We start from the raw sequence: 27,041 nt of genomic DNA on the forward strand, positions 1-27,041 counted from the left end.
AAAAGATGATAAAGTAAATACATGCATCTACCCCACACTAAAGCTATACAAAAGCATAAATCTAAAATGAAAGGAAGAACAGGAGAAAACAGTGACAATTCTGGAAGTCAAACAAGAGATGCTCAAGAAGTAACTGATGCAGGAGAGACCCCCAAAAAAGACAAACCCTAACATGGCAGTGTCAGCAAGAACCAATACAATTAATACTTCAAAAGGGCTAGAAATTGGTGACCCCAGATGATTCTAAAGTGTGGATGAAGGCAGCGAGTTAAAATGAAGATGAGATGAAAGCTGTTTAAGAAGCACTTGGATCCCTAGCTCCCTCTCCTCCACTCCATCTGCCAGGCAACTGCCCTTTCTTGGTCCTAATCCAAGACTGGAGGCTTGCTCTCCCGAAGAGTATAAAACAGGGTTTCTAGACTAAGGAACATCAGGCACAGTTAAAAGTGGCAGTAAAGTACACTGAAATTTGTGACATTAAGTGAATTTATATATATTGAAAGCTGAGACACCCTGTCAGCTTCCCTGAAAGGTTCCCATACCATGCTACCAATCTAATGAGCCTAAGGGAATAAATAACCTCAATTCTAGCATCAGGGATTCCTTAAAAAACAAACAAACAACACAACCCCGCATGACCAGAGAACCATACAGTGAAGCTCACAGTAGACAAAACCCAACCCACCCTCTCTTTTAAGTGTTAACCTTTTAGTTTCATACAGTTTTAGTTCCCTACTCTTAAACACGAGCAAACTATTAGACATTTTAGAAAAGTCTCTTAACATGAAAGATGGAGACAGATAAAGAGAGACAGACAGACAGACAACATGGAGAAAAAAGAAACTATAACTATGAAAGGAGATTAAAAAAAAAACTTTTTAAAACACTTTTTAAAATGTAAGTACCTTATGAAAGATAGCAGAAGATATTGTGTCCATGAAACAAGACCACAGTGCTACAAAAGGACTATTCCCAAAACAAAAAAAAAGACTATTCAGAAATTAGAAATGTAAAATTTGATGGAAAAGTTGGAGGATAAACATGAAAAGACTTCACCAAGTAGAGGAAAAAGACATACAAAGGTACAAAGTAGGCAATATAAAGAAAATGGAAGGGCCAGTCCTTCCTACCTAACACTTGAATAATGAGTTCCAGAAAGCAAGAGCTGAGAAAAAAAAACAGAGGAATTACCAATGAGATAATACGAAAAATTTTCCCAGAACTGAATAATACTTTTCAGACTAAAAGGACCTATGGAGTATCCAGAGCTCAATACTTAAAATACACTTATACCAAGACACATTATCAGAAATACCAAAATACTCGAGCTGAAGAGGAAGATTCCACAAACTTCCAGAAGAAAGTAAATAACATATCAAAAAAGAAAAAAAAGGAATCAGAATAAACTTCTCAACAACACTGAAGTTAGAAGAAAATAGAGGAGCACTATTAAATTTCTGAGGGAAAATTATGTCCAACCTTGAATTCTATGTTCAACCAGACTATAATTCCAACATGAGACCAGATTAAATACATTTGCAGACACACAGTTTTAAAATAATGTATCTCCATGTTCCTTTTTCACGGCAAACTACTAGAAGTGTCACCAAAATGAAGGAGTTAAGGCAAAAAAAAAAAGGAAATAAGAACTACAACACCAAACAGAATCGTCAGAAGAATAGTAAAGGGAGATCCCTGGATAATAGCTATGCATCACGTTTATATAGGGCTAACAAACCAGTACACATGGAAGCAGATTAGAAAGCTCCAAGAGACTTCAATAAAATGAAAATGACACAGTATCTGATATGCACACGTATTTTTAGGAAAGATTTAGACAACTACCAGAGTAGTCGAGGTGTTATTACTGATAATGTACACAGAAAACTGTGTGTACAAATGTACAAAACTATAAGCAAATGAACAAAAACAATTATTAAATCAGAAAGACAAAAAGTTGTATAGGAAAGGTAACCTTAGTTTATTAAATCAGTCATCTCGAACAGCACAGAGTCACAATAACATAAATAATTACTACTGATCTAACAAAATTACTTATTAGAAGGATGAGAAAATACACTTTTGTGAGATGAGGACAAGAAGACAAACACTAAATTCATCATCTAGAGTGGGAAATCAATAAATACCTACACATCAGAATAATCAGAAAGTAGCAATATACATATGTTACTTAGAGACATGGAAATAAATACCAAAAAAATTAGTAAAACCAGCTGGGAAAGTTAATAATGATTTCCTCTGGGGAAAGGAAAATAGGCATTAGAAACTTACAGAATTAGTGAATCCTTCAAATTTTGTAAATATATAATTTCAACAAAAATTTTTAAAAATTATACTAACAAATTGATATAACCTCAAAATTGATTATTATCAAAATGCTCAGACTAGCAAACATCATGAAAATACAGTCTCTGCTTAGCAAGTTTACGAACTATCACATCTGTCCCTATACCTTTGATTTTCTAGCTCAACCTCTCTGGAAGGATTACCTTGTGCCATTAAACGAGGTGATTTTCTTGGTGATCTCACTGAATTTTCTTCTACTTTGTCCCTCAAATTCCTGTTAGGTAAAATCAGTTCTTCTTCATCAATGGTATCATTGCCACTTTCTTTAACAACTCCTTCATCCATAATATCGTCAAGACCAACAACTAGAGAAAAAACAAAAACAAGAAAATTAATTTTTAAAAATATTGACTACCTTAAGTATTTAAAGGCAGTTACAGAAAACACTGTGAGACATTTTAATGCAATACTATACTACACAGTCTTGAAAATCTAGGTCTACTTCTATTATGTGGTATTGCCACTACCAAGCTCCCAATTCAGCTTTACAAACTTTTACCTTATGAGGTAACTAGTCAAAGAGTAGATTAGCTATAATTGTTCTTGATTTGACCTCCACTGTCACTCTCACTTATTATTCACTGTACCTCTGTGAACATCATAAACAACTATACCTGAAATACTCAATTATCCCAATTTTAGTTAAAGTAGTACAAAATTTTAATACCCTGAAAAGCTTGTGATTCTAAGTTCATGCTAGACTCAAAAGATTCTAGTTCGAAGTATAACTCTATTACTTAAAGATTTTATGCTACATGTGTAGAAAGTAATATAGGTACACCTTTAAGTGCTAGCAAAAAAAATATACACAGAGAGAAATGAAAAACATAACTTCCCCCTCTCCCAAATGCCAGGTAAAATGGTAGGTGTATAGCTATATAATTAAATTACCTTCTAGTCAAAAGAGAGAGTATATCATTTAATGGGGAGGGGGAGATATGGAAAAGGATTGGGGGACATTGAAGAAAATATAAACACTGTATTTATTTATATTGTCATTGGGTTTATTTCTGTATATAACAAATTTATTTCACTTAACTAGCTGACATACAGCAATTCTAAATGTGCAGCTGTACGAAATCTTGTAAAAAGAATGTGATTATTTAGATCAGAAGGCCTGGATTCAAATCCCAGCTAAAACACTTAAATAAAACTTGACCAAGTCACTTAAGCTCTCTTTCAGTTTATCTCTAAAATGAGAATAACAATACCTGTCCTACCTACCTCACAGGGCTGTTGTGAGGATCAAGTGAGATGATGTATGAGAACTCACTTTGTAAACTTTAGAGCACTATACAAATGTTAGTTATTATCTTCATCCTAGGGGTTAGAAGGAACCTCAAGAAGTTATCTAGTCCTCATCTTTGTATCCAAGAAGAACTTCAATTAAAAGAGCTCAACAAGATAGTGGTCTATCCTAAAATTTAAAGAGAACAAAATTCTTTATAAATATACTTTCAAATGGTACAATCTTTTTGAAGAAACTTTGACAACAAACAGAATAATGAAACTGCTTATATACTTTGACCAATAAATTATAAATAGAATAAATTATGGAAAAAAGCTGGCTAGAAAACACAGTGTGATCTTTGTTAGTAAAAAACAAAATGCATGTGTATGTACATTTAGACAAACAGAAAAAAGATTATTAGCAGGAAATAGATGAAAATTATAAGTTATTCTATAAAAGATGATATACTTCTTTCCTATTTTCCAGATTTCCTGCTATATGCATGTATTACTCTCAAAAATAGTCTATGCTTCAATCACTATCCTACGCACTAAAAGCTTAAAGAATATACTTCAGGAAAATTCATCAGGACTCACTGAAGATATAATTAGGGGAGAAATGGGTGGAAAGTTCATTTAGAAGGCTATTTCACCATGATGAAATACTTAGCTGTCACACATTCACACACATTCTCAAAAAATTTTAATATTCATTTAAAAAAGTAAGATTTAAGACTACTTTTCATCCCAATTTTATATAAAAGTATATATACAATATATGCATTACAAATATGCATAGATAGAAATAGGGAAAAAAAGCACTGGAGTGTTATCAGTGATCATCTCTAATGGTAAGGTAGATAAGGAATTTAAGTTTTTTTACATCCTTGTTATACTGTCTCTGTGTTTTCCAACTTTTTTTACAATCACAATGTATTTTGTATTGTAATCAAGAGAAAAAGGAAAAAGTCAAGAGTATGAAAATAATCCAGGAGAAGGGCAATTAAAGCCTGATTAATAGTGTTTATTGGCAGGGAGTGAAAAGGTATGTTCTAGATTTTAGGGCTATATTGCAAAGCAAAAATCAATGGGATTTAGCAAGCCAAATCCAAAGGTCAATTATTAGGTTTTTATCTTACTCCCTTTCCTCCTGACATAGATGACCCATCTCTCCTTCCTGAATCCCTTTCTCCTCACTTAGCTTTTAAACATCACACATCTTCCTATCTCTCTAGCTATTTTTCAATATCCTTTTATAGAGCTTCCTCTTCTTGCAGAGGTCTACACATTGGAGAACTTAAGGGTTCAGTCCTCCTATCTCTCTTCTTTATCTACACTCAAACCTCCCTAAGTGATCTCATCCAGTACAACCTATACTTGGATGACTCCCAAAATTATCTTCTCCAGCCCCAAGCTTACATTTGACCTCTGGAAGAGTATAATTTGACATCTCCACTAGGTCTAACAGGTATCTCAAGCTTAACACACTGAAAATAAACACTGCTTCTACCCATTCCTCCTCAATAAAACTGTCCCTCCTAAGGTATTCCTGGTAATGGAACCTCCATTCACCCAGCTGTTCAAACCTAAAACTCTAGAACTATCTTTAGCTCCTCTCTCCTCATATACCACATTCAAGTGATCGGCACATCCTGCTAGTTCTATCTATAAAACACTCGGGGTACCTGGGTGGCTCAGTCAGTTAAGCAGGCCAGCTCTTGATTTCGGCTCAGATCATGATTTCAGGGTCCTGGGATGGAGCCCTTCCTTGGGCTCTGCTTGAGGATTCTCTCTCTCCCTTTACCCTTCCCCCCAGCTCGTGCACACACACACTCTATCCTCTAAAATAAATAAATCTTGGAGTGCCTGGGTGGCTCAGTTGGTGAAGCATCTGCCTTCAGCTCAGGTCATGATCCCAGGGTCCTAGGATCAAGCCTCCCTCTCCCGCTCCCCCTGCTTGTGCTGTCAAATAAATAAATAAAATCTTTTTAAAAAAAAATAAAAATAAGATAAAATCTTTAAAAAAATAAATAAAAAATAAATAAAACCTATCATTCATCTGATCATTTACCACCTCCACAGCTAACATTCTACTCCAAATTACCACGACCTCTTACCAAAACTATACCATAATAGCATCCCAGGTTCTTCTGACACACCCCCTACACACATACACAGTTTACTCCCCACACAGTCATCACTGTGATCCTTCTAAAATATGAAGTCCTATCTTGTTACCATTCTTCTGTTCAAGACCCTCCAAACTCTTACCACCACACTTAGATTTATGTCCAAAATCCCAGCCAGGGCCAACTTCTCTGACTTCTCACCTACCAATCTATGACTCACTCTATTCCAGTCACACTGGCCTTTCCTGACACAGGAAAGCCTAAAATTATCTCACGCTCTTTGTACTTGCTATTCCCTCTGCCTGGGGTGCTTTTCTCCCACATTTCCATGTGGCTTACTCTCTTCAAGTTATACCCAAATATTACCTTCTCAGAGAAACTCTTCATAACAATCTTATCCAAAACAGCACATACTCCCATCACTGCCTACTGATGCTTAGTGTACCTCATTCTTTAAAACATTTTTCACACTACCTGATTAAATATGTTTATTAACTATCTTCTCCACTAGAATGTATGCTCTTCAAGTCAGAACTCTATCTCTTTATTCATTGCTGAAACTCCAGAACCTAGAATAATAACCTATAATACAGGAAACACTCCAGAAATATCTGCTGAGCAAAAGAACTAGGGAAAAGAAGGGGTCAGGAAAATTTAATGTTGATGAATGAGAGAAAATGTTTTCACTAACCAAAAGAGAGAAGTTGGAAAGAACAAATTTGGAAGTGAGGCGCTGACTTCACTTTTTGGATATACTGATGATACAAAGAAAAAGAGCAGGCAAAAGAAGAATCAAGATAATACAACATCACACACACATAAGGGTAAGGAGAATTTCAATGAAGTAGGGATCAGGAAGGTTAATGCAACAAGAGAAAACAATGGAGAAAAATCCACTATTTGACACACACAAGCAGGATCAGATGACAAGTAGTTAAAAAGTGAATTAGTAAAGAATGACAACTGCAGTCTCTTTTATTTTTAAAGAAGTTTAATGGTAAAAGACAGAAAGGGGGACAACCAACTAAAGGAAGTTAAAGGGACAAAGATGATTTTTCTATAAGTGACAAATGGGAAAGGGGAAATGGAAGGAGGTGAGGTAGGAAGAATCACCTTTACCAAAAGAGAGATGAGGGAATGGGAATGGGAAGGGAGAGAGAATGTGGCCAAAAAAAAAAAAAAAAGTGGGGGGGCAGGAGGTAGAGAGAGGAAAGGGGAAGAAGGGAAAATCAACAAAGATCCCAGCATGTTTGTGTTGGAAAATAACTTTGAAGATAAGTGATGCTTTGAGGTCCCACCATCATACAAAAACCTCCTAGGTCAACAGCCTACAATTAGAATACCTGACTTCATTTGAGATATTTCTCAGAGTTGAGATTTCCAAGAATGCAGCCTTTTTTGTACTCCTGCTCTATCTGGCAACACATACATTTCCTTCACCTCACAAAGCCCATCTTTATATTAAATCAAGCTCTACGTGGTCTCTAACGTTTCCTGGGCTCTCATCTAAACAAGGCCCCCAACTAGTAAAGCACCTACTTAACTTCTCTGTGCCTCAAATTCTTCAATAAAATGGAGGAAATACTAGTGGGTCAGAGGGCTACAGTGATGATTAAACTAATATGTTTAAAAGGCTTGGAACAGTATCTACCACTTAGAAAGCCCTACATTTCCTGTTAACTTCTGTTTCAGTCTTCCCCGCCCATGTACCCACCATCAAAAATTATGTATTCCTTCTCCCTCACTGCTTTTCCTCAACTCCTCCTAGAACAAATCAAATTTTAAAAAGTATCTGAAACTTCTTTCTTCTAATCCATTCATCTGATTAAAGTAATTCACAGTGCAGAATGAATACTCTGGGGCAAAACCTTCCCAAATAGGTATTTGTGTTTTAAAGAATTTAATCCAACTGGTTCTGCTAAGAAAATGAATAGAAGTAAAGGAGAATCTGGGCTCTTTTCAGAACCCTGCCTATTCTCAGGGACCTCCCACATCTCCCCCTCCTTCTGCCACAAGGCTAACCAAGATTCAGTATTTGATGTCCAACTTTTTAAATTCACTAAAATGGGAACTTTGAGTTACCAAAAGAATGCAATGGCCCAGATTCTTTAGGAGACAAGTGTATGGTCATGGCATACAGAAAAAAATATATATATTTTTTCCTCCCTCCCAGATTCCAGAATTAGATGTCAGTCTCATTTTGAAATTTTGGCATAAAATCTATCATCATACTCAGAAATCCTTGAGCTTGAGTCTAGATCACATTAAAACTCCTCCCATCCCTATCCACAAATGGGCCTAATTAAATCTGCTGAGTTCTGGCACCAGTCAAGTCTATGTGACGTCCTCCCGACACTAATATTCCAGACTATTTCCAATCTATCTTTTTGGGAAGAGGAGGTAAATGAGATAAAGAAAATAAAACCAAACGATCTGGAGTTAAACTAACTGAATTTCTCAACAACTAGGATTAGTTTAAATCACTTTAATACCATATAAAAGAAAAAAACCACAAGTACAGTAGGAAATTCTTCACATTTGACATGCCTTAATTCACACTGGCAATACAAAGGCCAAACTCAACTGCTTTTATTTCCTCAACTACAATTACTTCCTCTGTTATAAAAGTTGGCATTAAGTATCAGACTTGAGATAAACCTAAAGAGCATGATGTTGCAGCATTCCAATAAAGGTTAGATATCTATTTACAGGACTTGTGTTTGAAGTAGAAAAAGAAATTATATGGTTATATCCTCCTAACAGAGGCACCACAACTTTGTCCTCTAATATTGCAGAATACCACCCAGCCTCTACTTAAACTCCCTTCAGTGAGAGTTCTTTCCTTTATGGATGATTCATCCATTCATTCCTAGAAGAAGCTGTGGCATGATATACATCAAGTTGTATGTTACATAAAATAAACCATTTTGGGTGAATTTATCACTTTAGATATTAGATGTTCCTAATTTGAAAATATAAATATTGCTCCTATGCACATGCATCTTTTTTTCCCTCTTCAATTCCTTCTCTACAATAAACTTTAAAACATAGGTTTACTGAGTCAAAGAATGAAAATATACATATTTTACTATTTTATATATCTCATCATATGTCTTTCCATAAAGATTATAAAGAATTTACTGTGCAGAGAGCATGTTAATAAGAACTCACTGGCATTGAGTTTCAGATTTTTAAAAGAAACAGTTACTAAAAAACCTTGAACACTTCAGATGTGTATACTGACTTTTTGTACTTCTTTAGCTCTGCCTACTCCCCCACTCAGGTGTTAAGGTGTTTTTCTCTCCAATGTATACGAGTATTTTTTTTTGTATAAGAATATATATATATATATTTTTTAATATTTTATTTATTTATTTGACAGAGACAGCGAGAGCAGGAACACAAGCAGGGGGAGTGGGAGAGGGAGAAGCAGGCTTCCCACTGAGCAGGGAGCCCGATGTGGGACTCGATCCCAGGACTCTGGGATCATGACCTGAGCCGAAGGCAGCCGCTTAACGACTGAGCCAGCCAGGCGCCCTGTATAAGAATATTTTATGTAATATCTATGTTACCTATCTGACACAAGTATTTTCCCTTGTTTACCTTATTTTAGTATTATTTGGTGTCAATCTAAGCTAATTTTTCTTCAGAATGTCGTCTTCAGTTACTCCAATACCATCAAATTATCCATCCTTTCTGCTATAATTTAACAAATTTATAAAGTTTTATACTTAATTGTGCACAAATACTTCAATTTCTGCCAAACTCAACTTCATACTTTGGGTAAAACTTATCACTATGTCTTGGAAAGGGGATTTTCTATCAAATAAGTATAAAAGAAAGACACTGGGTTAAAGCAAATTAGAACCGTTTTTTCACCACAGATCTTCAGTTTTCAATATGCTAAACAGGCATCATATGAGGGAAAGAACCGCATGTGGTATAACTGTCTTCCAAGCTTTATATTCAGACACACACACCCCAAAAAACATACACCAAAACACTAATAATGGTTATTTCAGAGATTTTTCCCTTTCTTCTTTTTCATTTTCTAATCCATTTCACAAAAAATAGTTCTAGAAAAAGAAACTAGAAAGATACACACTAAACAAGTATTATTGGTGCCTCTTTCTTTTTTTCTTTTTTACCAAAGTTATACATGCATATGGTTTTAAAGAGTTGTCTCTAGTTTTATAAAGTTTGTTAAGAAAAACATTAATGCCCAGGAACCACTTCTCCACTTCCCCCACTAACTTCAATGACCTCACTGGGAAAATGAAGACATTGAACCCTTCATTGAAAGGTTGCTGTGAAAACTGAATTGACTAATATATAACTTCTAATACTGCGCTTGGTATGCAAATAATAAGATCTTAAATGGTAGCAATTATTAATATATCTTGGCAGATTTTTCCAAATAACTTTCTGTAGCCCTAAGTGGCCTGTATCTGGCCCCTTCTCAACTGTCTAAATAATTTCTCTTATTTTTTTAAATAATTTCTCTTATTGCCAAGATCATTCTATCAAGCTAATGTAAAAGTGAGATGGCAATCATTCCCTAAAAATTTAACATTTTAATTCCATCCTAGAATACTATAAATTACTTACCTTTCAATTAATTCCTTTAAAAACATTTACTGAGTACTACTATATGTCACATGTTGGCCTCGATTATTCTAGATACCAATGATACAGAATACTTAAGATGAGATGACCTGGTTTCTTCAATAAATGAGTACCAAGAAAGGAGGTTGGGGGGGGACTTATAAAGACTGATATATACTTACATACTAACCAAATGAATATATTGACCTTATTTCAATTCCAATTCAAACTTAAAAAAAAAATTAGGGAACTGGGTTAAAACTGAAAGCTGACAGACTGCACACTTGAAAATATTAAGAACTATCTTTAAATGTTTTAGACTGGATAATATTATTTTAAATAAAGAATTCTCATATTTTATTTATTTATTTTTAAGATTTTATTTATCTGAGAAAGAAAGAGCTCAAGTCGGGGGGGGAGCAGAGGGAGAAGGAGAAGCAGACTCCCCACTGAGCAGAGAACACAATGTGGGGCTTGATCCCAGTACCCCAGGATCACGACCTGAGCCAAAGGCAGACGCTTAACCGACTGAGCCACCCAGGCACCCCAAGAATTCTTATATTCTTATATTTTAAAGATACATGCTGAAACAGATGAAATTATATGACTTCTGGGCTGTGCTTCAAATAATCTTGTGGTGGGAGGTAGGTAAGGAGAAGTGAGTAGGGTATAAATGAAATAAAACCAACTATTAACTGTTTAAGCTAAGTAATAGGTACACGTAGGTTCATTACACTATTCTCATTGCTTTGTTTGATTATTTCCATAAAATACAAAATTTTTAGGGCACCTGGGTGGCTCAGTCGGTTAAGCGTCTGCCTTCAGCTCAGGTCATGACCCCAGGGTCCTGGGATTGAGTCCCACATCGGGCTCCTTGCTCAGCCGGGGGCCTGCTTCTCCCTCTCCCTCTGCCTGCCGCTCCCCCTGCTTGTGCTCTCTTTGTCAAATAAATAAATAAAATCTTTAAAAAAACAAATTTTTAAAAACTGTTTCCATGAAGCTTCAGCTTCATTTTAATGAGGGTGAGACAAGCATACACCATGTTAGATTATAAGTCTTAAGACTTCAAAGGAAGAAGTAATACAGAGTGTGGAGAGGGGAACAAAGTATGGTTTGTAATTTTAAACAGAATAGCCAGGGAAAGCCAGGAATACTTGTACTGGCTGTTTACTGCACAACAGCTTCAGGCCCAAAGGAAAAGTGAAGACTGACATCCAGGCCTCTGTCTGCTTTCCTAGAAGTGCACAGGAGAAAAGGATGCCTTTTTCTAATTCCCAAAAAGACACTGTATAGTCTAGAAGGGGTCTGGGGATGACAATGCTGAGATGACTCTGCAGCAAAAACCTGAGCAAGTTGAGGCAACAGCTATCTAGAAGCATATTCAAATACCTAGACTCTGAAGAAGGAACATGCCTAGGATGTCAGAATAGATTCGGAGGCAGGTCTGTGTGGCTAGATTAGGGAAAGTGAGGAGGAGAATAAGAGATAAAATTGCAGAGGTATCAGGGGAAACTAAGAAGGGTCTAGACTACAAGGACTTTAGTTTTTTTCTTTGTGTGAAACAGAAAGTTACCAGAGCACTGCACCTGGGTGGCTCAATCGGTTAAGCGTCTGCCTGTGGCTCAGGTCATGATCCCAGGGTCCTGGGATCGAGTCCCACATCGGGCTCCCTGCTCAGCGGGGAGCCTGCTTCTCCCTGTGTCTGCCGCTCCCCCTGCTTGGGCCTGCTTGCGCATGCGCGCGCGCTCTCTCTCTCCAAGACAAAATCTTTGGGGGAAAAAAACGCACATAACAAATTTTCACATGGATTAGCTCCATCCCATGCTTCTAAAAACAAGCGCAGAGAAGAAAGCACTTGGCCACCCACTAGCTAACTCTGGAAAAAAGTTCAGTGACCAGGTAAACACTGTCAATATAAGCCTAAGTGTTTAGGGAATACTGGGGAGTACTTAGTTGCTTAGGGATTGCTTCTGGTTATCTAAATTTCATTTTTTCTTTCTTAGTTTTTTTCTTTTTTGGTGGGACAGCACATGGGGAAATCTGTGTTTCACTGTTCATTTACATATTCTACCAATTATAGACTCACCTGGGTGAAAAATTAAATATGAATGTAATCATGTAATCACAATCCAAGGGGATAGTAGAGCTATTTATTAACAGTGGATTACTTTAATCTGACAAAAGGATTGACTAATCACCACTTAAATTAATGCATACTTTTCATTTGCTATTTCTCTACATGGAATGTACTTCACTTACCCAGGAACCCAGGATCTTCAAAGGCTGGCCACTACAAGTCTCTAAGAATGCTGCTATTTTAATGTCACCTCCACAGAGAGACCTCCTCTGACCAGCCCAACTCAAATAAACCATGCCCTCCAGCACCAAACAACCAGACATTCTCTATCGCCTTACATTTTGTGTAAGCTCCATGAGGACAGGGGCTTTATTTGTCTCAAACAAAACTGTACCCTCCAGCATTGAAAACAGTCTGGTACCTGATGGGTATGCAATAAATATGTGTTAAATGAACAAACAGTACCAACCATTTTTATGCCAAAACAAATCATTATACTTCACACTGTGGACTATGCCATAAGCTCCTGAAGTCTGGAATGCTATTTAATGAGAATGATTCCATGAAACAAAAATCGTTTGAAAAAAATGCAACATAACCATCTTGTAATACGGATCTTACCATTATTTACTGAGTTTCCCATTTCAGTGAATCAGAGCTCAGTTATGCACTTTGTTCTATAACACTTGGTTCGCTTTTATTCAAATACAAAGAAAACCAAAGGCAAATGAGGCCAAGAAAAAAGTTCGTAAAGGATTACGTATTTTTCAGTAGTTAAAGACTTAAACAATTAATATCTCTAATCGGTAACAGCCCAAGAAAATACTTTTTTTTTTTTAAAGATTTTATTTATTTTTTAACAGTGAGAGAGGGAACACAAGCAGAGGGAGTGGGAGAGGGAGAACAGGCTTCCCGCGGAGTGGGGAGCCCGATGCAGGGCTCGATCCCAGGACCGAAGGCAGACGCTTAACGACTGAGCCACCCAGGCGCCCCCCAAGAAAAGACTTTTAATGATATTATAAACAATATAAAATAAAATGTCAACTCCATGAGAGCAGGAATTTGTCATTATGCTTTCTGATATATCCCTAATTCCCAGAACACACCTGAACATAGTGTTCACCCTTAAGCACAGTCTGAATGAACTGCATGAAAGTATACAAAAATGTTATTGTTCCCAAGTTTCCATCTCAAGAGATTTGAACCACTACCTTAAACTTGACTCTAGTCAGGAAATTACCCTTAGCAAGCAAAGAAACAGAATAAAACACCTCTACTTCATCACAGTAGTGCTGATTGACCCCTTGCACTCGGACCCCTTGCAGGACTCAGAGTAAGAATGCTAACAGTTGTTTACTAAACAAAGACCAGAAATATCCCACCATGGAACAACCAACAACAAAAACCTACTCACTCAAAAAGATACAATTGGTAGCTTTTTTTCAGGATATATGCATAGGAACTAAATCCTCTAAAGAGTAGAACTGATAAAGTCTCTAAAAGGAACTCTGGCCAAGTATATTACATAGAGATTAAAGACTTAAACTTCCATTTACAATGGCTTCAAAAAGAATACAATACTTAAGAATAAGTTTAACGAAGGGGGTAAAAGATCTGTACACTGAAAACTGTAAGACACTGATGAAAAAAAAGGAAGACGACACAAATAAATGGACAGATGTTCCATCATGGATTAGAAGAATTAATGTTAGGGGTGCCTGGGTGGCTCAGTCAGTTAAGCATCAGACTCTTGATCTCAGGGTCATGAGTTCAAGCCCTGTGTTGGGCTCCATGCTGGGCATGGAGACTACTTAAGAAAAAAAAAATTTCCAAAAAAAAAAAAAAAAAATTAATGTTAAAATTCCCAAACTACCCAAAGCAATCTACAGATTCAATGCAATCCCTATCAAAATTCCAATGGCATTTTTCACAGAAATAGAACAAACAATCCTAAAATTCCTATGGAATCACAAAAGACCACAAATAACCAAAGCCATCTTGAGAAAGAAGAACAAAGCTAGAGGAATCACACTCCCTGATTTCAAGCTATTAATTACAAAGCTATAGCAATCAAAACAATATGGTACTGGGCACAAAACTACACACAGATCTATGGAACAGAATAGAGAGCCCAGAAATAAACCCATGCATATATAGTCAATTAATTTATGACAACAGAGCCAAGAATATACAATGGAAAAAGGATATTCTCTTCAATAGATAGGTGTTGGGAAAATTGGATAGCCACATGCAAAAGAATGGAAGTGGACCTCTATCTCACACCATACATAAAAATCAACTCAAAATGAATTAAAGGCTGGAGCATAAGACATGAAATCATAAAACTCCTAGAAGAAAATATAGAGGGTAGGTTCCTCATATAAGCCTTGGCAATCCCGGGCGCCTGGGTGGCTCAGTCATTAAGCGTCTGCCTTCGGCTTGGGTCATGATCCCAGGGTCCTGGGATCAAGCCCCGCATCGGGTTCCCTGGTCGGCGGGGGGCCTGCTTCTCCCTCTCCCACTCCCCCCTTCTTGTGTTCCCGCTCTCGCTGTGTCTCTCTCTGTCAAATAAATAAAATCTTAAAAAAAATAAATACATAAGCCTTGGCAATCTTTTTTTGAATTTGACACCAAACACAAAGGCAACAAAAGCAGAAATAAATAAGGGGAACTACATCAAACTAAAAAGTTTCTGCACAACAAAGAAAGCCATCAACAAAATGAAACAGCAACCTACAGAATGGGAGAAAATATCTGCATATCATATATCTGAAAAGGGGTTAATATCCAAAGTACACAAAGAACTCACACAATAGCAAAAACAAACAATCCACTGAAATAACAGGCAGAGGAACAGAGGAAAAATAGACATTTTTCCAAAGAAGACATACAAAGAAATAGGTATATGAAAAGGTGATCAACATCCCTAATCATCAGGGAAATGCAAATCAAAACCATAATGAAATACCACCTCACAACTGTTAGAATGGCTATCTTCAAAAAGACAAAAAAATAACAAGTGTTAGTGAGGATGTGGAGAAAAGGAAACGCTTGTTCACTGTTGGTGTGAATGTAAACTGGCATAGGCACTATGGAAAACAGTACAGAAGTTCCTCAAAATACTAAAAATAGAACTAACATATGATCCAGCAATCCCCCTTCTGGGTACATATCCAAACCAAATGAAGACAGGGTATCAAAGAAATATCTGCACTCCCATGTTGCAGCATTATTCTCAATAGCCAAGATACAGAAACTGAAGTGTCCATCAATGAGTGGATGAAGATGTGGTGTCTAGTGGTGTCTAAATAGATACACAGATAGATACACACACAATGAAATATTATCCAGCCATGAAAAAAGAAGGAGATCCTGCCATCTGGGATTACATGGATGGACCCTGAGTACTATGCTAAGTGAAATAAATCAAGAGAAAGACAAAGACAAATACTACATGGTATCACTTATATGTGGAATCAAAAAAAAAAGTCAAACTTATAGAAACAGAGTGTAAAAATGTGGATGCCAGTGGGTGGGGGAAAGAGGGAGAGGCTGAGGTTGGTAAAGGGTACAAACTTCCAGCTATAAAATGAATATGATCTGAGGATCTAATGTAAAACATGATGTCTATAATTGATACGACTTTATTGCATAACTGAAACTTAGTAAGAGAAGTGAAATGTTCTTATCAAGAAAAATATGAACATGAATATATCAGGTGATAATTATTAATTAACTAGATGGGGGAATCCTTTCACAAAGTATACATGTTTCAAATCACCATGATATACACTGTAAATACCTTACAGTTTTATATGCCAATTGTAACTCATTTCCTCTAATGGTTTTATGCATCCATTGATGATACTTGGTGAATCATTTGTAGTAAAGTGGTGATTTTCTAATGCTATCTTTTCTTTTACATTTATCTGTTGACATTCTTCTGGCAAAGAAAAGTTTTCCCTTATTATCTGGTTATTCTGAACTAGTTCCTCCTGAAGAGGCAGATTAAGGGGAAAGAATGAACATCTGATTATCAGTTTCCAGATCACATCAGTGTCAGAGGTGGCAGATTATTTTTTTGGCTCTTTCCTTTTAGGTCGTCCTAATTGGTGCACAGATTTAAAAAATACATTAATTGTATTACACTTTTTTTTTTTTTTAAGATTTTACTTATTTGACAGAGAGCAAGCGAGAGAGCGCACACAGGCAGAGGGAGAGGGAGAAGCAGACTCTTGGCTGAGCAGGGAGCCTGATGCAGGCTTGATCCCAGGGTCCTGGGATCATGACCTGAGTGGAAGGCAGACACTCAGCCCACAGAGCCACCCAGGCGCCCCTACACTTTTTTTGTTGTTGATGCTCAAATTGTCCTTTTTGTTTTATATGCTCAAATTGCCCCAGCTGTAATCAGTGAGATGGAATATTTTAAATGTATGTATTGATGTCCAGTCATATACATTTTTATAGGGAGAATTTACATACTTTGGCTTTGTTACAGAGGTAGAGTGCTTCTTAAAGTACTATTGATTTCCTTTTTTCATTCTGAAATTAAATATTAGTTAAATTTTGGCCTTAGAACCATATTTTCCTGTTTTACATGTGTAATTCAGTCAATTTCTTGATGAAAGATTTCCTGATAAGCAGCTTTACAAAAGTACATCTAATGTGTAAAAAGAAGTCATCTTGGTAACTGATCTGTTGATAGGATTTGACAGAAAAATTTTCCTAGGTTTAAGGTTTAACATTGATAGAAATGCTTTAAATCAAATTTGATACACTTTGGTCACAGGAGAATTGTCAAATAAATGACCTTGACTAATGGACAAGCAGTATTGGCTTTTAAAAAGACTTCATTCATTTATTTGAGAGCACGAGCGGGGGGAGGGGTTAAGGGAGAGGGAGAAGCAGACTCCCTCCTGAGCAGTGAGCCCACCACAGGACTTGATCCCAGGACCTCAGGATCATGACCTGAGCCTGAAAGCAGATTCTTAACCCACTGAGCCACCCAGGCGCCCCCAATATTGACTTTAATAGAGAAACACCGATGTGATGTTTTAGGAAAGTAATTATCCCATATAAGATAGTCCCCAAGAAAGAGTAGTTTTAAAATGATTTTTTTGAAAACCATTTTGGGTGGGTCATTTTCTAAAATATGTTACATAACTCTTTTTTTTTTTAATCAATATAGTGAACATGAATTTAGTAACTGTAGACTGAATTCTCTTAGGAAATAAATTATTACATCTTTCAATATTAGTGATATCCTTAGGTACTGTTGTAGTTAGGGAGGGCTTTTGGCCCCTACGTTAATTGGACCTGAGACAAATATACTTGGAAAAAAATTTTTTTTAGTGATTTACTTTTCCTTTTTAAATAATAATGTCTTTGGAACTATTAGTGTATCTTTTTCAAGCACTGGGTATATTTTGTTAAATCTCAGGGAAAATGAGATTGTTAAAAATACACGAAATAAAAGTAAGGGAGTGCATGCTTGTAAATAAAGGTGTGTGTGTAACACAGACAAAAATAAACTTTATTAAAGTAGTTTTTCACTGAGGTCTGCTATTAACTTTTCCTTAGGGAGGGCTCTAGAATTAGAATCTTAACTGAAATGAACTTGATAAGAAGGACTCATCCAGTCCAGTTTGTTCGTAAGAGCCCAGAGACTTAGTGAAATGACAGAAAGTGTGTACTGACTTCTAAACCTACATTATGAAATGCAATGAGATATGTTTTACTATATATACCATTGCTTCAAGGCTAAATACATAAAGTATTAATTCATGTTTTGCTCATTAAACAAGACCTTTACCTAGGTATATTTAAGTTTATCAGGTATTTTTATGTTCTTTTCTTGTGTTTTCCAAGTTGTAATAATTCTCTTATGTGTTCTAAATTTATTGCAGAGTTGACAGGTTTTTTAAACTTTTTTTTTTAATTTCAGTGTTACTGAGTTATAAAAATCACTTTACTAGACTTAGAAAATCACCACTTTACTACAAATGATTCTACCAAGTATCATCAATGGATGCATAAAGCCATTAGAGGAAACGCTAATGAAGAACTAATATTTTAATGTTGCCAAAGTTCTATCCCTACAGATTACCTGCTATCTCAAGTATTTAGGAAGCACAGTTTTGGCTATTGCCAAACCCAGTAATTGAATTTACCATCAAAATGAAACATGGTAAGACTTCTTGATGTTATATAATATTAACTACACAGCTTCACCTATGAAGGAATCTTGCCAAATGTTTAACCTGAATCACGTTTTTAAACCTAACTTCCAATTCACAGGAAATAAAAGGAATAGAAAAAGCTAACTAACATCACAAAGAAACAATATTAAAAATCCAAAACTGGGGGCATTCCTAAGAAATATTTGGTCTTATTACTTCAAAAAGCCAGTGTCACTGGAAAAAGAATGTGGGAGGCTTCAGAAACAGAATTAAATACAACACTTAAATCCCTTGATTGTATCTTGATTTGAACAAACCAAATGAAAATGGTATTTTGTGGACAAATGGCAAACTTGAATATGGACAGAATATTACATTTTAGGGAATTATCTATTTTTTAGGTGTGCTTATGACACTGTCATGTAGAAATCCTCTTTCTTTGTAGATGCATGATGAAGTTATAAACTGATTAGATGGAAGGAGTGGGTGGATGATCTGGTACATTGATAAATGAATGCAGCCAATAGAGCAAAACATTAATAGTTGAATCGTGTTGATGGTGCACATACACCATGTGTGTATACCATACTATTCTTCCTATTTCAGTATGTTTTAAATTTTCAAAATACAAAGTTAAATTTTTAGAAAAAAAGAGAAGCTCGGGGCACCTGGCTAGCTCAGCTGGTAGGCAGAGATTGTGACTCTTGTTCTCGAGGTTCTAAGTTTGAGCCCCACATTGGGTATAGAGATTACTTAAAAATAAAATCTTTAGAACGACAAAAAAGAGAAGCTCAAAATAAAATATATCCTTAATCAGGTATCTGAACAGCATACATTTGATATATAGCCCACTTTGTTCCAAAACAGACTTAAAGTGGTCTTACAAAAGATAAACAAGCTAATATTTAAAAAGAAAAAAAAAAAAAAAACCTAAGCAAAAGAAAAATATAAGTAAGAAACTAAGATTAAGTCAAGGATAATGTAAGTACCCAGAATGAGTTACATATATTTACATTTTATGAAGCTTAAAAGTCAAAGTTTGTCAGGTATTTATCAAAAACTCTTTAAAAAGAAAAATATGAAAAAAATGGTCAGTATACATTAAAAAGGTACTGCCTCTAAATAAAATACCATTTCAACAGGTATCCTTATAACAACTTCCATTAGACTTCAAGTATATACTAAACAAATGGTCTCTTAAAGAGGTATATAGAACTAAAGGCGTGTACACACAATCTCTGTCCAGGAATGAAGTAATATCATCTACTGTTATCTAAAAACTAAAAAGAAATTAAACTTCACCGATATTTAATCAAACTGACACTAGTATCCTTGCTGAATTGTCAGTCACAACTTATCTAAAGAGAGATACCCCGAGAGAAGAGTGAGAAGTCCATAAAGTCGTGGAGTTGGCACCCTTAAACGACTTGTTTGTCTTCAACATTTTGCAGTTACAGGATGTCATCAACAGTGTTTTTATATTTAAACAAAAACAAAAACAAAACCTTTATAAAGGGTGGACTGTTTACAGTAAGTTTCATAAAATGGGAAAGGACCATTAAAATCTTTATACTACAGAGAGATTCTCCATTAATTCATAGCAAAGTCCTTAAGAAGTGTTATACTTGGGGCGCCTGGGTGGCTCAGATGGTTAAGAGTTGGCCTTCGGCTCGGGTCATGATCCCAGGGTGCTGGGATCGAGTCCCGTGTCGGGTTCCCTGCTCAATGCAGAGCCTGCTTCTCCCTCTCCTTCTGCCATTCCCTCTATTCCCTCTGCTTGTGCTCTCTGGCTCTATCTCTCAGATAGAGAGAGAAAGGAAGGAAGGAAGGAAGGAAAAGAAAGAGAGAAAGAAAAAAGTGTTATACTTAAGGGTGAGTTATACATTTTTTTTTTAAATAAGACAAATGTTTTATAAATGAGACAAGTGTTACAAGCCTTTTCTATTATAAGCAGCTGTAAGGGATAGGTCATATGAAAAAATAAGCACCCTTAATCTGTCCTTTTTAGATAAAGGTGACATTTTTAGTAATGAATAAGAAATTAATTGTTTTTCAAAAAGAAACTTGGGCTAACAGACTCTTAACTATAGAGAACAGACTGATGGTTACCAGAGGGAAGGTGGGCAGGGGAAATGGGTGAAATAGGTGATGGGGATTAAGGAGTGCACTTGTCATGATGAGCACTGGTGATGTATGGAGTTACTGAATCGCTATATTGAACATCTGAAACTAATATAACACTGTATGTTAACTATACCAGAATCAAAAGAAAAAAAAAACAAACTTGGGCTAAGAAAACTGAAGTTTAGAAATGCTTCCATTATTACATGATTTGTAACTAAAAATGAAATTTGACACCTACAAAAAACTCTTATCTGGACACTTTAGATTTTATTTATTTATTTATTTAAGAGCAAGAAAGGGAGCATGGGGGGGAGGGGGGGGCGGGAAGAATCTCAAGCCAACTCTGCCAAGTGCAGAGCCTCATCTCAGGACCCTGAGATCACGGACCTGAGCAGAAACCAAGAGTCAAACGCTTAATGGACTGAGCCACCCAGGCCCCCCTCTTATCTGGACACTTTAAAATTTTTCCAAATAAAAAGGTTTAGTGAGTTCTGAGCTCAAATGATAAATATTTTGAAAGGTAAAAACTTCCTATTGGTTTAAATGAATAACGGACACAGTGAAGATGGCAGAAATGTTCCCAGTGTAGCTGCAATAAAAGCCTTCGTATATCTGATAGATAGGAACAAAAACCTAGGATTATAATCTGTTATGTAGAGCCTACAGTAAATTTCTTCCATTTAAATACATGTATCTTTCTTGAGTTATGGCTTTCATCCATGAGAGCCATTAAAATCAAGCATCAAAATAAACTCAACTTGGAACCAAATGTATACAACATTGTATCAAAGTGACAAGATGTAATTTTCAAAAATAATTAAGTATAATGAAACTGCACTCCAAAAAAGTTCTTGTACAATTGATAATTTTTAAAGTGCAAATATCATTTATGTTATCTACAGCTTATTTTAAAATATCTTTATAAAAAAATAAAATATGTTTTATGTTATATAATGAACATTAATATACTAGTATAGTAGGACAAGTGTATCAATACACATACAAGTACTGATGAACTCTCCAAAATGTCTAATAAACATGTACAGTCAAAAAGGTTTGGACACCATTACCTTAATGAAATAAAGGCTCAGATATACAAGTAGCAATTCTGACACCCATCTCTTCAGGGTGAAACAATAGAAGAATTCTCTTAAAATTTTTGAAATGAGCAGACAATCATGATCTATGAACAGAGACCTGGAATTTTATGAACTGAGACCCAAGTTCCATTAGTTGGGGGTAAAAAACAGATATACAGCCTCGGAAAGTCTTTGGTGAGTGAAACAGAATCAACTCTGAAAACAAGCCAAGTATTCAAACCTCCCAGGATAACCTGTATGTTGAGGTCAGCTTACCAAGAAAAAGATCCTGATCTTAGCCTCTCCACAGAGTGAGCTACAGAATCTGTGCTTGCAAGGGCTGGCCAACTGTTGCCCAGTATCTGTTCATCCACCCTTCCTCATGCAGAATTTCTGTTTTTTAGCTGAGTATATGGTCACCCAAAATAAAGACTACACTTTTCAACCTACCTTACTGCTAGATATGGCCACTAAGTTATGGCCGCTGGAATGAAAGGAGAAATGGTACATGCAACTTTCAGGACAAAGGAAGGGGACGTACCTTCCCACTCCGTTTTTCTCTTTTACTGACTAGAATCCAGCTTCACAGCTGGAGAAGCCATGTCAAACTATGAGGTGAACCTGAAATTAGGGATCATACATGATAGTACAAGGTAGAAGGAGCTTAGGTCCCTTACACTGTGAAGCTCCACACCAACTCTCAGTTACCTTCCAAGCTACTATATAACAAAATACATTTTTCTTCATACCACTGTTATTTGGAGTTTTCTGTCACTCCCAAGCTGAACTTAATCCTAGGCCAAAAAAGCAAAAAATTTTATCAAGATGACCCAGTAAATCATAATCTGTGAGAACCAAATCCATCACAGCAACAGACTAGGGAAAGAACAGAGCCTGGAATAGGGAAAGTATTTCTGGGATCAGCCAGTAGGCTGAGGATGCCTACATCTATGATTCGAGTAATTCTAGGTAATTCGGCTTTTCCAATTCTCTAACAACAGGAATCTGCCAGTGCCAAGGAATTATGAAATTCAATTCCTCTGGCTGGCAGGTACAACAATCACTAGGACAGGGAAGGTACGCCAGGACAGGGCCTTAAAACAAGTTAATCTCTCTCTAGGGTCACTAAAAGTCAGCCAAACTGTCTCATCATTGAGATCCCATAAGAACTGCAGATGCAGCTCTCACTCTTTTATCAGAATTCCTTTTGGTCAACATCCTAAAGAGATAGAAAAATCAAGAGATAGCAAAATGAGAGTTCATTATTCATTTTTCTTACCAATGGAAAAAAAATGGTAAGAATAAAAACTATAGGATTAATTAGACAAAGGAACAGAAGATCAAAACCAAAGCCAAGAAGCATTTGCACAAGGATCCTTGATTTTCTTTTTATACCAAAATTTTTAAACTGCAAAGCAGAATTCACTAAAGATTAAAAAGCTGCTCACAAACCATCTCATGCTGATTAATAAATACACTAAATATCAATGTTTTCACATCTATTTCACATCTAGTATATAACAAATATTCTGTGATGAGAAGTATATTTGATCAAATTGCTACCACATTAAACAGCTGTCAACTTAAGAACTCGTCTTTTAAACTGCAAAAAGTTTAAACTTTTAAACTCAGAACATTAGCTTTCCTGCCCAAAGAATACTACCCATCATCCACATATAATACAGAAAACTTTTTTACCAACTATGTTAGAATGTACAAACATCCAATAACTGCAAAATCATCTGCATTAGAAAGCATCCTCTTTTAATAATGTAAGTAGCTCTGGAACTGATAAAAAGTTATCAATCATGTTTAAATTAGCCAGATAAGCTTACTTTGCTTAAACTGTGACTTGAGATCACAAACAAGGTATAAAAATACGTTTTGATAATAGAGTAAGCGGTTAATTCTGGAGAAAAAAAAAAAAAAACCTCACAGATAAAGAATGAGGCTGAAAGGAAATCAGCTAGGAAGAAAGAGGTAGGAAGGTGAGAGAATTGAGATAATAAAATATAAGATGGTCAAAAACAAGCATATCACATATTTTCAAAATGCACCAGGATAAGGGGTTTAACAACACTTCTCTTTCATACTTCTCCACAAAACCAGGCGCCAAAGTCAGGCTCACTCTATTCTAATTCAACAGAGTATGCGTTTAAAAAGCACGTGAAAGCTAATATGAAATCTAACCATTCCTAACCCTATTAATGAGAAAAGTAAATTCAAATTTATACATCATCAGAACAGACTCCTGTTTATGTTCTTCATTTTAACTATAATTAGGATATCTTTAATATCTGACATTATTCTCTTCAAAATACTGTGCCAGCCATATTTTATAAATTTTACATTTTTCTTTTTTAAAGATTTTATTTATTTCAGAGAGAGACAGTACACAAGGGGCGGGGGGAGACACGCCCAGGGAGAGGGAGAAGCAGACTCCCTGCTGAGCTGGGAGCCCCATCCCAGGACCCTGAGATCATGACCTGAGCTGAAGGCAGACGCTTAATTAACTGCCTGAGCTACCCAGGCGCCCCAAATTTTACATTTTTTAAAAAACAAGAATATTTCCTGTGATGAAAGTTTTTAAAATTAAGACTATACTTAGCTCTGGGAGGAGAAAAAAATTTCTTGCTTTTCTGACTCAAAATACAGGAGATATTTTTCTCTTTTCTTGCTATTAGAGGGCACCACCCCTAGGTGATGGTAGTCTAATCATCACAGACAGAAGTCTAGTTTTAGACTAGTTTTTCAAACTAGTAGTTTTTTAATGAGATTTATCAGATATGACGTTCATCCTATTTAAGAAGATTAAAAACTATTAAAATAACCAGTGTAATTAAATAATTATCAGCCATCATTTTAAATAAAAATATCCAAATATAAACTTAAAATGTTTACTCCCCTAAGCTATCCCAGACAGCTGTTCACTTAACTTAAGGAGGTATTATTCACACTGTATTCCTGGACTGGTACGTACTGAAGATGTGCAACCCAACTAATGCTTTCACCTTAATCTGAGACTCTGATTATAGGAAATAGCTTTACCAGGGAAAAAGGAATTAGACCAATTATGCTCAGAACAATTTTGGGTATTTCTCTGCTTTAGTAAATAAACTTCTAGTTAATCCTCCCATGATAATTTACCTCTTTTATTATAAGTACACATTTTGTAACTAATTACCATTCGAAATGCACTTAGACTTAATAAAGTCTATGAAAAAAGAAGAGCAAAATTAGAGAAAGGCAGTATTTTAGAGAAGAGATGGCAGAGGACAATAGCAACACTAATAGCTAAAACTAAGAAATCTTTTCAAAACATTCTCCAACTAAGGCAAATAAATATGGAAGGGAGAAAAGTACAAGGGGCAGAAGTAGAATGAACAAGCCTAAAGAGTTCCAAAGGAATCTAGGCAGTGATAATAGTGAAAATAGCCACAAGGATTATGCAATCCTCTCGAGATTAGAAGAGAACAGCAAGGATAATCGATTGGAATTGAAGAGGGTAGAATCTATTAATTTTACTCAACAAGTTGCTACTTAAAACAAGGGCTATAAAACAAAGATTAGCTATGCCAAAATGATCTTCATTTATATCTGAAATATGAGGCTTCTCCTGTCCATTTATGCATTATGGAGGATCCCAAAATCATTTTCTGAGGAAAATAATGGCTCTGTCCTCCTCTGCTAGGGAGGGAGAGGAGCCTCCTATTCAAACAAATACCCCCATCAGAGCTTTTAAATTTACACAATCCCATACACAGCCCTGTTTATTTATAAAGCTTATGTCTATGCATTCACAGTGGCAAAAAAAAAGGGGGGGGGTAATTGCATTCCCACCAGTTCTCAGACAGTATTATATAACTCACCCTCACATGAATACGTTTAAAAATCTGGTTTAAGAAATGACATCCAAGTAAGGTTGTTTTGAAAGATAGCGTAAAATCTAACATAGGATTGGGTCAGACCATTCTGTTAGTCCTTGTGATAGTGCTCATACTGGGATACATATTGAGTGTTGAGCCCTTTGTTTATTGAGAGTACGTTGCTAAGGATTTTTTTTTAATTGCATCACACATTAGGACAAAACTTTGTGGATAAAATTTCTAGTTTTAGTGTCAGAAATAGTTTTCCTTTTCCTGGGTACTGGATTAGGTTTTACTTTAAGACACTAATTTTTCACCTTGGAATGTTTTCCTCTTCCACAATGACTGCTAGAAATCTGAGAGCCAAAGCTGTGCCCACCTGCAGCAAACATTTTATTTACCACCTTAACTTCTGGTCCCACTACCTGGCCCTACTGTTTTCCCTTTCTTTGTCCCTTCCCACCCACCCCGGTTAAAATTTACTGAACACCTACTATGTGCTGGACTAGGAACTATTCTAATGCCAGTATAAACAACATACTATATATAAAGCTATCTTTGCCTTCACGGAAATAAATCACTTTTTCATATTTAATAATTAAAGTGCTTGGTAATAAGCCCTCATATTATCATTTCTGAACTTCAACACACTAATATTGAGAACTACGAAGGGTCTGGGATTTTACCCTACTTGCAAACTAAAAAACTAGCCTGTTACTGATACATGGTGTTGACAAAAGACATGAAACTACTGGGTCAGAGACAAAGAATTCTGTCATCATGGCAGAGCAAGCAGCATGACCTCGATGTTGTCAGTTCTCTTTGCCCCCCCCCACCCCCAAGTTCCATAGGGGCAACAGGGGGGCCTACATAGTGGGTTGAGATACAAGAGAGGAACAGTGTGGGGAATTTACTGTTTTCATAGTAAGCAATAAGCAAACTTGCAATTTGTCTGGTGGGGGGGGGTGAAGGAATAAATGTTATCTTAGTCTTCAAGGTTGCTTGCACAACCTTAAAAATACAATTTTTTATATTTTTCAATATGCAACCCTAAAAAAACAGCCCAGTTTCAGACTGGTTAAGACCTTGCATTCTTGGCACACTCAGCAGGAACATTCAGGAACACACAAGACCCATGATAGACTACCTCTCCCAGCAAGTGCATGTTAAATAACTAGACTTCTTAAGCAACCTCAAAATATCAGAAACGTTACTTCTATACTAAACTTAAAGCTCCTTTAAAAGAGAAACTGAGTTTTGTTTTACTCAGCATTGTATATCTACTGTCTGGCACACTACCTGATACAAAATACACACTCAATAAGTGAATAAAGCCAAAAATGACCCACTGTTAACAAAATTTCTTCAAGTTAATGTTTATTTTT

At 36.0% G+C, this 27,041-nt stretch overlaps 1 protein-coding gene across 8 annotated transcripts in view; it reads right to left on the minus strand.

The window, feature by feature from the left end:
- Nucleotides 1–27,041, minus strand: part of PHF3 (PHD finger protein 3) — an 86,038-nt gene that overhangs the window by 39,301 nt on the left and 19,696 nt on the right. For 6 of the 8 annotated variants that reach the window (XM_032409555.1, XM_032409553.1, XM_032409557.1 and 3 more), the window contains one exon: nt 2,511–2,672. In XM_032409555.1, coding sequence (XP_032265446.1) covers nt 2,511–2,672 — 162 coding nt within the window. Of the gene's footprint in view, nt 1–2,510; nt 2,673–3,591; nt 3,688–27,041 lie in introns of those variants that run through there. The other 2 variants (XM_032409558.1, XM_032409561.1) reach the window with 2 other exon arrangements.

This window comes from Phoca vitulina, unplaced genomic scaffold (assembly GCF_004348235.1).
Source record: "Phoca vitulina isolate PV1807 unplaced genomic scaffold, GSC_HSeal_1.0 scaffold11, whole genome shotgun sequence".
Classification (NCBI taxonomy): domain Eukaryota; kingdom Metazoa; phylum Chordata; class Mammalia; order Carnivora; family Phocidae; genus Phoca; species Phoca vitulina.